This window comes from Olea europaea, unplaced genomic scaffold, assembly GCF_002742605.1.
Source record: "Olea europaea var. sylvestris unplaced genomic scaffold, O_europaea_v1 scaffold1714, whole genome shotgun sequence".
In the NCBI taxonomy this organism is placed as follows: domain Eukaryota; kingdom Viridiplantae; phylum Streptophyta; class Magnoliopsida; order Lamiales; family Oleaceae; genus Olea; species Olea europaea.
The window spans coordinates 1-16247 of record NW_019234835.1 but is presented as its reverse complement, the minus strand read 5'-3'; the positions used below and the strand labels follow the sequence as shown (position 1 = coordinate 16247).

The window sequence follows — 16247 nt, the reverse complement described above, 5'->3', positions numbered from 1 at the left end:
AAAATCCCCCCCCCCCCTCCCTCCCCTCCCCTCTCCTCTATTTTAGCCCCTCTTGAGTACTATATAAGAGGGCACTTGGCTGTAATGTTGTATAAGAGAAAAAAGAGAGATTTTCCTCTCTTCTCAAGTCACTCAGCTTAAATGGTATCAAAGCCAGTCGAGGCTCAATCTAATGGCAGAAACTATTGTAATTAGGCATGATTCTATTTTACAATTCACCGAGTTCACTAAGTCAAGTTTCATGGAGCCGAGTTTGCCACTTCCTATACCTATCAAGTCTGTCGATTCTACCGAACCAAATCAGCCACTTCCCATTCAATCTGAACCTAGTCCTATTAGACCTCAACCTAATAATTTGGAAAATAAGGGGAAATTCACTTGAGCAAAAAAACTCTGAGTTGCGTGTTTACACTCGATGGGCAGCTATACCTCATAATGTACAGACCATTGCACCCTAAGATCACTGTCAAGAATCTGAACCAGAGGTAAACACTCAGTCATTTGATGTAGGGACATATGACTTGGACTTGCCTATTGCTCTTCGAAAAGGTACTAGAACGTGCACTCAACATTCCTTAGCAAACTTTATATCTTATGGTCATCTGTCCTCGAGTTTTCGAGCCTTCACAGAAAAAATATCAGCGACCAAGTTACCAAGCTATATTCATGAAGCTCTCCAGATACCCGAGTGGAAAAAAGTTGTCCATGAAGAAATGCAGCCTTACAAAAAAATGAAACTTAGGAAGTGGTGGAACTACCAAAAGGGAAGAGTCCTGTGGGCTATAAGTGGGTCTTTACCATAAAATACAATTTAGGCAGGAGAGTTGAAAGACATAAGACCAGGCTAGTTGCAAAAGGGTTTACTCAGAGCAGTAGCACAAGGGATATGTGAGAGACTGTGGTTAAAGAAACTTCTAGAAGAGTTGCACGTTACAATAAGGTTCCAATTAAACTGTATTGTGATAAACAAAGCTGTCATCAACATTTCTCTCAACCCAATTCAACATGATCAAACTAAACATGCAGAGATAGACAAACACTTTATTAAAGAGAAGATAGATAAAGGAACTATTTGTATGACATATGTTCCTACACAGGAACAAACTGTAGACATCTTTACTAAAGGCCTATCTCAACAAAAATTTGATGATTTCATTTACAAGTTGGATATGATCAACATTTACGATCCGACTTGAGAGGGAGTGTTGAAGTCCCAGAGATATGATAATATCTCTGTTGCCTTGATTAACTATTGTATATAGGGAAATTTATATATTGTAATTAGGCACGATTCTTGGAGATTAGGTAGGATTTGAACATATTTTTTTCCTTATTTTAGCCCCTCTTGAGTACTATAAAAGAGGGCACTCGGCTATGGTGTTGTATAAGAGAAAAAAGACAGTTTTTCCCTGTCTCCTCAAGTCTCTCAGCTTACAAAAAATGATTTTGTCATAACAAATAAAAGTTGCAGATCCCTAAGTAAAGAAATTATATGCAACAATCTGTAAATTTTTTGGACTAACTTTTGTCCACATTGATAAAGACTGAAGCTTAAATGAGAAACTAGCACGCATTTGCATATGAAAGAAAAATCAAATATGACAAGCAAATGTTATACCTGTATCACGGAATCACTCATTAGAAGTTCCTCTGCAACAAGTTCAAACTCTGAGACTGGATACTCAGACAATCCAAAGATGATACTGCTTCGACAATACAAACTTATTTGGCCTCTCACCTTTGTAACAGAAATTTTTGAGATATTTGTTAAAGACCATATATGGCAAAGAACTTGGAACTCATAAGTCAAAAGTCATATGACATGATTTAGAAACAATGTTAAAGATTTAAGCAGAGTTTTTAAAAATTTTAAAAATGAAACGTAAGCCGACTATACTAACGTAATGGCAACTCATTTTAATGAATATGCAATTCATTACATTGCAGTTTGGAACTTTCATCATCCATATCATCATTACAAAAGCATGTATCATCAGCTATCAAGTATCATCTAACTTACTCTTAGAAGAACAAATTCCCCAGGGATGCTCCTTTTCGTCTCTTTTCAAAGCCCTTTCGTGGCATCACATCTAAATTTTTCTTCCTGTGGACTGAAGAACACTCGCTTAGTACCTAAATGGAAGAGTTTGCTCGATTGTTGGAGTTCATTCCTTCTTTTGTCCTCTAATCTATGCCTAATAGAATATGGTAGGAAGATTTTTTCTGATAACTGTCATCCCAAGTACTTTAGGAAACAGTCATCAAGTACTGATTTCTCCAGTAAACTTTCTATGCAATATCATGGAGTACCATAGCTACTGTTTGGAAAATGATGCTTAACAGCGGATAGGGAAATGGGTTTGTATTAGTTAGGAACTGGCATAGAGCGTCTTGTTCGGTCCCACTATCTGACTGATCTGAGCTAAAATCAGCTATGGAAGGTTGTCTAAGTCGGTCCAAATTTCTGGAACAGAGAAACATAACTGTACATAGGGCCCAATCAGTTGGGAAACAGGACAAGTGACCAAGCGAATTCTCAGTATCTTTTTCTTGTTTCTTTTAATTTCTCCATTCTCCATGTTCTTCTACAAGATATGCAGTTGCTAGTCCCCCCGCTCTCCACTCTCTTCATCCTTTTCTTTTCTTTTCTTTGCTATTATTTTTCTTCCTCGACTTTTTTCCCCATTTCTTCTCTCTTTTCTTCTCCTTGGCAGGTTCTCTAATCTTAGTATCTCAGTTTGAAAGAATTGGTGGTCGTTAAGCTGGTGGTGATGGTAGGTTTATTAAAGATCTTGGCAGTGGGGAGGGATTGGTATGTGAGGTCCAAGTGAGACAGGTACATTTTTACATTATGGCTGAAGAGCATATGATGTAGGTCCCACTCGGATGCCTTTGATTGACTTGAATGTCATTTTGAGCTACAGGCTGAAAACATGTACAGGTTATAAACCTTTTATTTACTTCCCTAGAGTGGCATAAAATGGAATTTCTAATGGTCACCTAACTTTGGATGAACAAAATGTAATAAAATTTGTTAACAAAAATGTCACTGAAGATGATTGTGGAAAAAAGACAATCATTTGGACCGAAGCAAAAACAGAATAAAGGTTTCCCATTTGGTTTGATAAATTTACGCAAGAATTTCTTATTGTATTTAAAACATAAACATGGACTTGCATTTCTAGCATCCCATTATTCTTTAAAGATTCCGACGATCAGATTTTTAGTATAAGTCCTTTTTCCCCTGTAGTATATATTATTGTTAGTTAGTGACATGGTATTGTAACTCTTTTAGTCTCTAAAATGAACAACTTAGCAACCGAAGCAAGCAAGAGAGAGAGAGAGAGAGAGATTACCAACATGTTACCGAAAGAGATTATTAGTTAAATACAAAAAAGGTACCTACATATTCCTGAAAGAGATTAGTCAATACAACTACATGGTCTTTTAAACGGATAATTAGTGAATCTGGTAATTTAATGTAGTCATATTACTTATGCATGAATGAAGTGGCTTGATCCAAATGTATCATATAAGAGAAATAATGCAAATTTATCAGTAAATCATATCAAATTTTCTTGCACACTCACACAATCCAAAGATCTACATATATCCAAAAAGGGTATGATTGAAAACCTGAACTCTTGTCCAAAACAGAGGCACTAGAACTTTAGCGTTGTTCTCCACATAGATATTTGTCCACAATGGACTAGTAGAGAAATACAGCAAAGGAGTTTCTGTTTCTGTTGTTATATTGTCATTGCCAACTCGTAAACTCAGTACATATGCATCGAAGTAAGTACCTGCTGCTCCAGCATTCCAAGAACAGCCAATACTCCATCCACCTGCCACAGTAAACACAGATCATGTAGCTCAATACAAATGTTTCAGGGAACCTACCAGAAACCTATATAAAGCTAAGTAATTCTTTTGGAAAATTTGTTATCCACTGTGTCATCTATTTCCAGAAACTGAGGATTTGCATATAAATTTGTTCTAATCGTCACGTTATATGAACATGAGATTCAGCTAAACAATAAAATGCATAACTATTTTCAAAATAGCATCTAATATATGAAGGCAGTGAACATGCCATCCTCGACATAAAAAGCATCTTATACTTGAGTTGCTCGCTTTCAAGTGATCTTTATGTTTCTATATCCTACCCAAGTTCTTGGTTTAACATTTGAAAGCACAATATTAGAAGTATAGTATACTCTTTTTGTGTCCAGGTTTATTAAAATCCGGAGCAAAAAATCATGAACCTATCTGAAGAAAGAAATAAAGAGAACCATGGTGAATAATTCAGTAAGGTCACCATGCAATAAACATGGTGTTAGAGAAAAAACACACCTAATCTTCAACATATTTACAGTCGCTTCTCTCAAATTTATAGAATGTTTTAAGTTACTGGCATGATATGCTCAAAAAAAAAAGGTAGGAAATAGTCTATATATAGCCTCTTCATATGGATTGCAAACATCTAATCATATAGTCTTCCTGCTTCTAGGTATCAGGCTTCCCGTTTGTATTCATACAACAGCATACAGAAGCTGTGAACTTCGATGACAACAACATTCAGAAATCAATAGACCGAATAAAGACCAAAAAAAAAAAAAAAAAAAAAAAAAAAAGAAGGAAAAAGAAAAAAGAAAAAAGAAAAACGGCATATAAGCTACAAAGAAATTACAATTGAGAAACACATGAAAATCGAAAATTGAAGCATTAGTGCATTAAGACGCAATTTGCAATTTTTCAGTTCGAAGCATCCCTGTATTAATATTTCCACATTGACACACCATTTGTGTAGAATACGATGAAGAGAAGAAAAAGGAAAGAAAACCAGTTATAGTAATTGTAATTAATTATGGATTATGTTCTTTTTGTTATTTGGTAGGCTAATTTGTTTTAATTTGTTTCCAAGTTTAGGAGATTAGTCTTTCCATATTTTCTCCCTCTTTGTATGTATATAAACTGATGTAAGAAGACTGCTAATGTATTTAGAAGAAACATTATTTTCTCAAATCTGTAATCTTTTCATGGTATCAGAGCAACGGTTACTCTAACCTAGCAGTCAATAGTGGAACTCCCGCCAACAGTATTGAGTCAGTCACCTCCGACCTCGAAGCAGAGGTTCACTCCTCAATTGGTTCCAATATATCCGAAACTTTATCGTTTCAACTTACCATCAAGAAATTGAATGGAAAAAACTTCCGAAAATGGGCTCAGTCAATTAAATTAATAATTGATGGAAAGGGATGAAAAGGGGAAACTAGGATATCTCACCGATGAGATAAAGAAGCCGGCTGATCCTACTCTCTGCAACGGTGGAAATCTAAAAATTCAATGATAACTGCTTGGCTTATAAACTCCATGAAGCCGTCGATAGGAAAAGCCTATCTCTTCCTTCCAACGGCAAAAGATGTCCGGGATGCTGTGAAGGAGACTTATTCTGACACCAGGAATGCTACAAAAATCTTCGAACTCAAGACTCGTCTATGGCAGACGAAACAAAGGACAAATTACATCACCGAATATTCCATGGAGATGATCTCGCTGTGACAGGACCTCGACCTGAGCAGTGAAGAAGAATGGAAGTGCCGTGAAGATGTCGCCTTGTACAAAAAGAAGCAGGAAAACGAGAGAGTATTCGAATTTCTTGCAGGGCTAAACCAGGAGTTGAACGAGGTCACGGGCCGAATATTAGAGCGAAACCCAGTACCACCTACCCACGAGGTTTTCAAAATTCATATCTTATAATGCTCTATTTTCAAAATTTTGTGCTTTTACTACTGACCTTAGTGAAACAGAGATTCCAAAGAATATTTAGGAAGTCTTAAAATTACCAAAATGAAGAGAAGTAGTAATAGAGGAAATGAAACCTTAAAGAAAAATGAAACCTAGGAAGTGGTCAACCTACCGAAAGGAAAGAGATTAGTAGGTTATAAATGAGTCTTTAATGTAAACTACAAAGACGACGAGACAATAGAACGTTACAATGCTCGTTTGGTTGCCAAAGAATATACACAAACATATGGTATCAACTACACAGAAACATTCACACCAAAGGCAAAACTAAATATAGTTAGAGTCCTTTTGTCACTTGACGTAAATCTATACTGACCCCTTCAACAACTGGATATTAAAAATGCCTTTCTCAACGGAGAATTGGAAAAAGAAGTCTTCATGACAATACTACCAGGCTTCAACAAATCTATGAGGAATATCGAGTTTGCAAGCTCAAGAAATATTTGCATGGGCTCAAACAATCACCTAGAATATGGTTTGATAGATTTGCAAATGTTCTTAAAAATCAAGGATATCAACAATCAGCAAGGACAGTCAGATCACACCATATTCTTCCGACGATCCAGAGATGGAACAATAAATATCCGAATTGTATATGTGGATGATAACATCCTAATAGGGGACAATATAGCTGAGATGGAAAGATTGAAGAAGTGTTTAGCAACTGAGTTCGAGGTGAAAGATCTTGAACAATTGCGGTACTTCTTGGGGATAGAGGTTGCTAGATTAAAGAAGGATATTTGTGTTTCCTAAAGAAAATACATACTTGATCTGTTGATGGAAACTGGCATGTTGGGATGCAAACCTATTGATACACCTATCGAGGCAGGAAAAGAAACAAGGGACACAGGAAGCTATGTGGAAATAGACAAATATCAAAGACTAGTTGGAAAGTTAAACATACTTCTCACACACTAGACCTGACATTAGTTTCATTGTTAGCATGGTTAGTCAACACATGCATTCCCCTAGGGAGGCTCACTTAGAAGTAGAATATAAAATTCTCAGATACCTAAAAGGGACTGCTGGGAGAGGACTATTCTTCGCGAAAAATGAGAAGAAAGGAGTATAAATATTCATAGATGCAGATTAGGATCAATTGAAGATAGAAGATCAACCACCAGCTACTGTACTTTTGTACAAGAAATTTGACAACTTACAAGAGCAAGAAATAAAATGTGGTAGCTACAAGCAACACTGAAGCTGAATTTAGAGCTGTTGCACAGGAAATATGTGAAGGTTTACGGATAAAGAAACTCTTGGAAGAATTGAAAGTCACGGTGGAATTTTCGATAAAACTCTATTGTGATAATAAAGCAGCCATCAACATTTCCATCAATCATGTACAATATAACAGAACCAAACCTTTGAAAATGGTATTATCCGTATGACATGTTCCTACAAAAGAACAAATCCGGACAAGTATTTGACGATTTCATTCGCAAGTTGAACATGGTCAACATGTACTATTCAATTTGAGGGAGAGTATAGAAAATGACCAAGAGAAGAAAAAAGGAAAGAAAACCAGTTATAGTAATTGTAATTAATTAGGGATTATATTCTTTTTGTTATTAGGTAGGCTAATTTGTTTCCTAGCTTAGGAGATTAGCCTTTCCATATTTTCTACCTCTTTGTATGTATATAAACTGATGTAAAAATGCTGCTAATATATTGAGAAGAAACATTATTTTCTCAAATCTGTAATCTTTTCAATTTGGTAAGTTGATTACCAATCCACAACCTGATATTACACAACTAATATATATGAAGAGGTCCATTTAAGAAATGACAATAACTAAATTTAGTTCAAAGAAGCACTAGACATGCACATGAACAGCATTTTTAAAAAAAATAAATAAATAGGACACCAAACCAGGGATGATGAATGAAAATTAGTCTTGAAAGATCACCCAATCATTTTTTTTGTGGTTTGACATAATTGAAAAACTCAAGCACATATACATGATTAAAATATAGTTCATACAAGAAAGAACCAAATGAGTAGCTTGATTTTAATGGGATTGTTGATAAGATCACAATGAATGGCTTACGGAATTCAATAAAGCATATTAACAAGTTGTTTGGGTTTCATTTTAAGTTGCTAAAATTATAATGTAATAGAAATGAATGGTGGATAAATGCATAGTAGTTGTGGTCCTACAAAATGTGATTAAAATTAAAATTTGACCTTGACCTTTAAATAATAATGATATTATACGAAAGTAGTTGAACAATGACAAAGATTATAAAAAAGGCTTAGATGATCATTATCATTTTCCCCATTCAAACCTAAATGTTTGTCAAATTATAGTTTTTATGTTAGTTTTCACTACAACTTTTTGATTCTGAAGGTGTCTTTGTGTGTGTCGTTAGCATATTCCTAAAGGTTCCCTAAGAAGAAGAAAAAGTCTGAAACTGGAAAAAGAAAAGAAATATGTGCAAGTCTATCACCACATGACTCAACCAAGTGTTCAAACTTCAAAGGATTCATTTGAAGTAGGTGGAACTTTTATGAGGGAGAGTAACTATTATACAAATTCCTTGGTCCATGATAGAACTCGAAGAACAGGTGCAGAAATAATTATGGAGGTTCAGTTTTCTGGTATGAGAATATGGCTTTGGTTCCACCCAGAAAGCCACAAGTCATTTTCTTGGTCTCAGAGAAGGACTTGTTAATAATCTGGGGGGCATATATATAGGAGATGAGAAGTTGGGAGAACTGAGAATAGTTCACTGGCAGAATTGAGGAGTGAAGCACACGACTATTTATTCTGTATAAAGATTTGGAAGGAGAGAGAAGAGAAGAACAATAGTATGAAAGGATCTGTGTCAACCAGAAAACAGAAAGTTAGGAGACTGGAATACTTCATTCATTATGGCAGAATAAGCAAGATGGTGAAGAAACAAAGTTTTAAGTAAGTTTTTCAATTTTAGTGGTTAAGTGTTAAATCATCATTCGTCAAAGATTGTAATGGTGATGGCACCGACTTATTTCAATTTGATAGTTTTCGGGCTGGAAAATGGTTGAGCTTAAAAGTTTCGTTGAATAGCCTTCCTAGGTCGATTGATCATTTTCTTGTAATAAGAACTTTCATGGGTCTTGTTCCTGAATTTTGTTCTCCACCTAAAGACGTCTTCTTGATAAAATAGACATAACTAAACCTTCCACAAAAGGATGTCACTAGAAACAGTATATGAAGCAGCTTGATACGCCTATCCCTAGTTAGATATTAATATGAGTAGACCCGTGGGTAAGTTCCAGTAACTTCCACACATACAGTTAAAAAATAAAATAGAGAATTCTATATCAGGAATGAGAAAGAACGAAAGATTGAGTCAATTTACACCTGGAAAGGTTTTAAAGATTATTTCCCACAGATACGAGTATTAAAACTACAACTTCAATTATAGATGCCAAGATTCTTACAGAAAAATGACATTTAGCAGTTGACTATGCTATGGGGTCTTTAACTAGAAATTGCCAGGTACGCGTTATCAGAACATACCATGCACGATGACCTTCACATCTTCTTGCTTGCTGTAACAGTTCAAAGAGATCCTTCCGCCTCCACCTCCACCCCATCCCCTCCCACCAGCTGCACTTATGATACCAAATCCCTTCCTGTCCAGTCAAATCACACAACTGATGATTAGATTGTACTTAATAAACTACTGCAACATTCCAATGAAAGTATGGTCTAGAAGAATGGAATACTAGAAAGCTGTATCCTAAATATTTAGCAAGACACGAGAAAGTTAAAAGACTACAAACTACTTAGTTCAGCAGTCAATTCTATTTCCAAGAATACATAAGCTGCCGGGTCAGGTATTTTACAAACAAAAAATAAGGTAAATAAAACAATTCCATTGAGTGCCTATTTGAAATCCTCAAGCCATTACGGGACACACCTATCCTAACCTATCCTATATAATCCAACCCACCCACAATCACTGCAAAAGGAATACCTCTGGAAGCCCCAAAACAGAAATGCCTGAAATGAAAGATGTTGGATGTTGAAGACAAATCTATAATTAATTAAGTGTTTCCTCTTTAACGGTTTAAGATTTTAGATGAGGCTAGCAACCAGAGTTGCAAAAAGAATTTGCCTTCCTCAAATAAATGTACTTTGATTCTTGGATTATTGTTTCTCCAAGCACCAAAAAGAACCCAAGGATAAAATTTCGGGGAAAACTTTATTCACACTAGTGTCGAGGATAATCAGGTGAAAATCCTTACCTTCTTGGAAAAAAACATTAGGAATTAAGGAAAGAAAAATAAAAATAGTACACCTCTCATAAAAACACTTGGATACAAACTCCTTAGAATTTATCAAATGATCGATCCTTTAATAAAATCACAATAAATGTGAAAAAGAAAAGAACCATAGAAAATCCAGGTGCTTTTCTCTCAGCCATCAAATTTCTATCATCCCACTTCCTATCTCCCCCACTGTCCCATTCAGCTCCCTTATTAGCGCTCTCTCTCTCTCTCTCTCTCTCTATGGCAGAATAAGCAAGATGGTGAAGAAACAAAGTTTTAAGTAAGTTTTTCAATTTTAGTGGTTAAGTGTTAAATCATCATTCGTCAAAGATTGTAATGGTGATGGCACCGACTTATTTCAATTTGATAGTTTTGGGGCTGGAAAATGGTTGAGCTTAAAAGTTTCGTTGAATAGCCTTCCTAGTTCGATTGATCATTTTCTTGTAATAAGAACTTTCATGGGTCTTGTTCCTGAATTTTGTTCTCCACCTAAAGACGTCTTCTTGATAAAATAGACATAACTAAACCTTCCACAAAAGGATGTCACTAGAAACAGTATATGAAGCAGCTTGATACGCCTATCCCTAGTTAGATATTAATATGAGTAGACCCGTGGGTAAGTTCCAGTAACTTCCACACATACAGTTAAAAAATAAAATAGAGAATTCTATATCAGGAATGAGAAAGAACGAAAGATTGAGTCAATTTACACCTGGAAAGGTTTTAAAGATTATTTCCCACAGATACGAGTATTAAAACTACAACTTCAATTATAGATGCCAAGATTCTTACAGAAAAATGACATTTAGCAGTTGACTATGCTATGGGGTCTTTAACTAGAAATTGCCAGGTACGCGTTATCAGAACATACCATGCACGATGACCTTCACATCTTCTTGCTTGCTGTAACAGTTCAAAGAGATCCTTCCGCCTCCACCTCCACCCCATCCCCTCCCACCAGCTGCACTTATGATACCAAATCCCTTCCTGTCCAGTCAAATCACACAACTGATGATTAGATTGTACTTAATAAACTACTGCAACATTCCAATGAAAGTATGGTCTAGAAGAATGGAATGCTAGAAGCTGTATCCTAAATATTTAGCAAGACACGAGAAAGTTAAAAGACTACAAACTACTTAGTTCAGCTGTCAATTCTATTTCCAAGAATACATAAGCTGCCGGGTCAAGTATTTTACAAACAAAAAATAAGGTAAATAAAACAATTCCATTGAGTGCCTATTTGAAATCCTCAAGCCATTACGGGACACACCTATCCTAACCTATCCTATCTAATCCAACCCACCCACAATCACTGCAAAAGGAATACCTCTGGAAGCCCCAAAACAGAAATGCCTGAAATGAAAGATGTTGGATGTTGAAGACAAATCTATAATTAATTAAGTGTTTCCTCTTTAACGGTTTAAGATTTTAGATGAGGTTAGCAACCAGAGTTGCAAAAAGAATTTGCCTTCCTCAAATAAATGTACTTTGATTCTTGGATTATTGTTTCTCCAAGCACCAAAAAGAACCCAAGGATAAAATTTTGGGGAAAATTTTATTCACACTAGTGTCGAGGATAATCAGGTGAAAATCCTTACCTTCTTGGAAAAAAACATTAGGAATTAAGGAAAGAAAAATAAAAATAGTACACCTCTCATAAAAACACTTGGATACAAACTCCTTAGAATTTATCAAATGATCGATCCTTTAATAAAATCACAATAAATGTGAAAAAGAAAAGAACCATAGAAAATCCAGGTGCTTTTCTCTCAGCCATCAAATTTCTATCATCCCACTTCCTATCTCCCCCACTGTCCCATTCAGCTCCCTTATTAGCGCTCTCTCTCTCTCTCTCTCTCTCTCTCTCTGCCAGAAATACCATCAAAAGTGTAAAGTCCAGGCGGGGTTTTTAGCCCTCCACCTAAGATATTTTCTACGTGAATATCTATCATTCAGCCAGTTCCTATAGCTATGTGTAAATCAGCAAATGCATATTAAATATTGCTTGTCAGCTTGAATAGATCTTTTAGAAGGTCTAACAAAAACAGTAACATACTGATTTTGTTAGTTTATTTTCACTTCAAATGAATAGGACAAATGGAATGCATCTTTTCAGAGTACAACACCTATGAACACAAGCAATAGCTTGTACCAAAATTGCATATTGAAAGGTTATGACTTATGAGCTATGAATTTATCAAGCTGCATAAGTTTGACACTGTAAAATGGTTGTGTTCATGATATTTGCAAAGGTATTTGTCCACAGTGAACAGTGGTATGTTAATGATTCAGCATTTATATCAGACAGACATGTAAAGAATGACGTGAATATGCACGAGAGAAGGAAATAATATTAAATATATGCAGTTAAACAAGGAAGTTTTCTCACAGCTTCTGAGCTTGAATAATGATGCTTCCACCAGATCCCCCGCCCCCCAGTGATCCTCCATCTCCACCTTCTGCAGACACAGATCCATTTATATAAAGAATATCCTTTACATCAAGCAAAACACGTCCGCCCCCATTTCCCCCATATTCGTGTATATCAGACGTGCCACCACCCTTGCTACCATAAGCCCATGGACTAGATAAAGTTGTCCACGAATAGGCATCACCACCCCAATTATTTGTTTGATTTGTTTTCAGACAGGAAGCACCACGGCCACCATGCCCTCCACCAGCTCCATCATTGCCAACTGGTGTCCCACTAGTCTGAGAAGGCGGTGTTCCCCCCCAGGCTGTCGTATTTATAGAAGAATTAGGTTCCATAGTCAGATTGAAAGCAGAAAAAATAACAGTGCCAGAAACTATAGTCGCATTTTGACCAACTTTAACAGAGCCTGATAACTTGAAACTTATTGTACAGCCTTCTACTGGACAAACAATTGATACATGAGGAAGTATCTCCAAGTTCCCGGAGCCAACGACATAAATGTCAGCATTTATATGCAGGTTTGAACTGAGCAAACATGTAGAATTAAATGATCCAACACCCTCCAAGTCCTCGCAAGAAGCAAAATCAGCTGTCTGGCTAGAAAATCTCAATTCTTCAGGTCGACTACTGGCACTGGTTTGAGTTCCATCACTTAAAAATGATCCCGAATGAGGATGATTTAATCCTTCCCCTAACATAAGGGAGTCACTTTTGTTCAACTCCGTGCTATGAGAGATCACACACGTTACAAGATATCGCAATAAAATGCACCAACAAATGCAACATCGAATTTTCACTGAAACCATCATCAACCACCAAAACAAAGCGCTTCAACATTCAAACATAAACTCAGTAAAACTGTTATAAGTATCAAAGGGCCTCTCAACTTATTATGATCAGTAGAGCCAACGTAAGATCAGGCCACAAAAGACAATCTCCAAATCATCCCAGTATTCTTCTAATCCTCGTATCACAAAAACTATTCATAAACAGTGTCCCAACATGATCCAGCACGTGAGAAATTTCCTGTAACCATAATTTATAACCGGGTATGAATCTGGGCGAAAATTTAAAAAAAATAAATACAGAAAGGCTAAATTTTTTCCACCATTTCTAGAATTTTAGAGGCTGAATAATTGACCCAGTACAACCAAACTTGACTAATAAGAAAATTCAACATAGCCTAAAATTTTTAGTTCTAAAACTTTGGAAATAAAAGGAAAGCTGGAAATGAGATATACAGTAACGAAGAGATATCCATCGGTACGGGAAATGCAGATTAAAAACAAAAACAAAATTCAATAACTGCGTAATACACATGCGCATGGCTATTGCACACCACCTTCCAATTCTCATTCAATAAAAAATAAAAAATAATAAAAAAAAGTACATAAATACATACATATATAAAATAAATTTAAAAAAAAAAGTGAAAAGCAGAGAGAGAACTGACCAAGAGAATGAAATTCAGTTGAATCTCAGAAGAGGGTTGGGATTCAATTGCAAAATTCTATGCTTTTTTACTTTTTGCTAATCTTAAGTATAGTGAAAGCAAATCTATTCAGTCAGCATCTGGTTTCTCTTTCTCACTCAAGATTGATTGATTCCTTTTTTCTCTTCTTAAGCTGTCAAATTAAGAACAAAAAAAAAATAAACAGTGTAATTTGAAAATGGCAAATAGTGGTGGGGAACGGTGTGATGATGGCTATGGGCCCTTAATTTTATTTTAAAAAAAATTTGGTTTGAAAATCCTTTGTCTCCTTGTATTTGTCTCCTTGTATACTGGAGTTGAGTATAATTATGTAAAAATACAGTTTTGTTCGCAGGTTGGGGTTTGGAACTGGACAGGGGAGGCTAAAAAGGTGATTGTGTTTCATTCCATGCATAGAATTTAATTCCAGGTAATTCAATTGTATATAAATTATCAGCATGAAAATTTTCAATTAAATAAGTTTGATTGATTTTATTTTCAACTTCGAAAATGTTAAACTTATCTATTTTTTATTGGTAGGTAAATAGGAGAGAAAGGTAGTAGATGAGATAAAAAGAGAAAGTAAATTATGTGAAAAATAATAATATATTCCCCCTATAGAAATTTTTTCTCCGTTTTCAAGGAAAATATGGTTACGTGATCAAAATTAAAAAAATATTTTTCATGAAAAAATATCAATCAAACAGCATAGAAGTAGGAATTTGAATTAAAAATGACATTTTCAAAGAAAATATGATCATGAGAGGTGTGGACTTTGTCAACTTAACTAGATGCCACGTTGGCAATAATCTAGATCCTCTTTATAAGAAGTGTAACAATAGTCCTCGAAATCCATGTATAAATATTTATATGATACGTGGACTTCTGATGTATTGGCTCGAAATATTTTATCTTTCATCGTGTGTTTAGAAATTATTTTTGAAATTTTTTGTCAAGGAATATTATAGTTCCGCAAGTCCATTTATGGATATTTATATAATGCAGTAGATTTTTAATTGGATAAGAATTTGAATGATAGTAACTTTGCGATAAGTTGTGAAAGCAGAAGCGATGTCCTTATTTGAAGAAGAGGCTATGAAAGATTACAACTTTCAAAAAGTTGTGAAAGCAGGGGCGATGGCTTTGTTGAGGACGGGGTTCTGAATTATAGCAACTGTAAAAAAAATTATGAAAGCAAAGGCGAAGTCCTTGTTTAAGGACGAGGCTCTGAAAGATAGCAACTTTGAGAAAAGTTGTGAAGGTAAAGGCGATGTCCTTTCTTGAGGGTGAGGCAATGATAGCAACTCTGAGAAAAGTTGTGGAGGCAGAGATAAGTTGCTTCATGATTTCAAATGTTAGGGCATTGATTTTTAAGTTCTGAGCTGATGAGATGTTTCATTGGGCTTATGCCAATAATTTGAAAGTCATTGTACTTTTTCAAGAAAAAAATCCATTGAAGTATCGCCTACTTCCAACGCATGTGTCCTTAAAGTCATTAGTGCTAACCATGGCATAGGACGATTGAAGTTCAAGGTAATGCGCTTCAAGTGAAAGTGATGTACACTGCTTTATCTTGGCCATCTGATCTGTTTGGCATTTAATCTCAACGGCGTAGAGAGATCAATGAATGGAAGGTCAAGATCACTATGTGATTTGATCTAATGGATGAGGCTTGATACCTCAACCTATAAAAGATTGCATTCTTCATTTGTTTTTGAACTTTACCTGAAAAAAGTGAAAAATGCATAGGCATTCTGCAAAATTCCAAACTTCAATGAATTTTGTTCTTATTTTTGACAGCAATCTTCAGTTTCCGGCAACATAGTATCTTAGCAACATTCGTGTTTAGGTAAATTTTTGGAATCCCTAACCTTTCTATCTTTTTTTTTTTTTTAAGAAATGGCTGGTTCTAGCATTTCTGGTGAGGTGGGTGAGGATAGGTTGGCTTTGGTAGACTCAGGTCTAAACGAACCTATCGCCTTGTCATCTTACGAGGTATCGAAGGCCATAATGGGTAGGGAAAATATATGGAAAGACTTGATAGCCCAGTAAACACCTCAATTCATTGGGGGTCATCAAATTACCCATCAACGATGAAAACCTCCGACATTGTGAAACTTAGAGAGGATTATAATGCTACCAGATAACATAGAGTTGATACTGTCGAACCTGACGAGCGTGTATGCTATCTGTTCGCAAAATTATTTCTTCTCGATTTTAAAACCCACCGCAAGTGTACGGTTCGTTAACAAGTAGTAAAGTGGACTATG

The 16247-nt window shown here is 35.6% G+C and overlaps 1 protein-coding gene across 2 annotated transcripts in view; it reads right to left on the bottom strand.

Annotated features, from left to right (window-relative positions):
* LOC111377744 overlaps positions 1 to 14272 on the bottom strand; it is an 18420-nt gene extending 4148 nt beyond the window's left edge. The window contains exons 1-5 of one of the 2 annotated variants that reach the window (XM_023000868.1): positions 13960 to 14269; positions 12462 to 13532; positions 10941 to 11056; positions 3637 to 3845; positions 1619 to 1738 (exon numbers count right to left, since the gene is read on the bottom strand). In XM_023000868.1, the coding sequence (XP_022856636.1) occupies positions 1619 to 1738; positions 3637 to 3845; positions 10941 to 11056; positions 12462 to 13315 (1299 nt within the window). In that variant the 5' untranslated portion in view covers positions 13316 to 13532; positions 13960 to 14269. Of the gene's footprint in view, positions 1 to 1618; positions 1739 to 3636; positions 3846 to 10940; positions 11057 to 12461; positions 13533 to 13959 lie in introns of both variants that reach the window. The other variant, XM_023000869.1, reaches the window with a different exon arrangement.
* Between the last annotated feature and the right edge of the window lie 1975 nt (positions 14273 to 16247).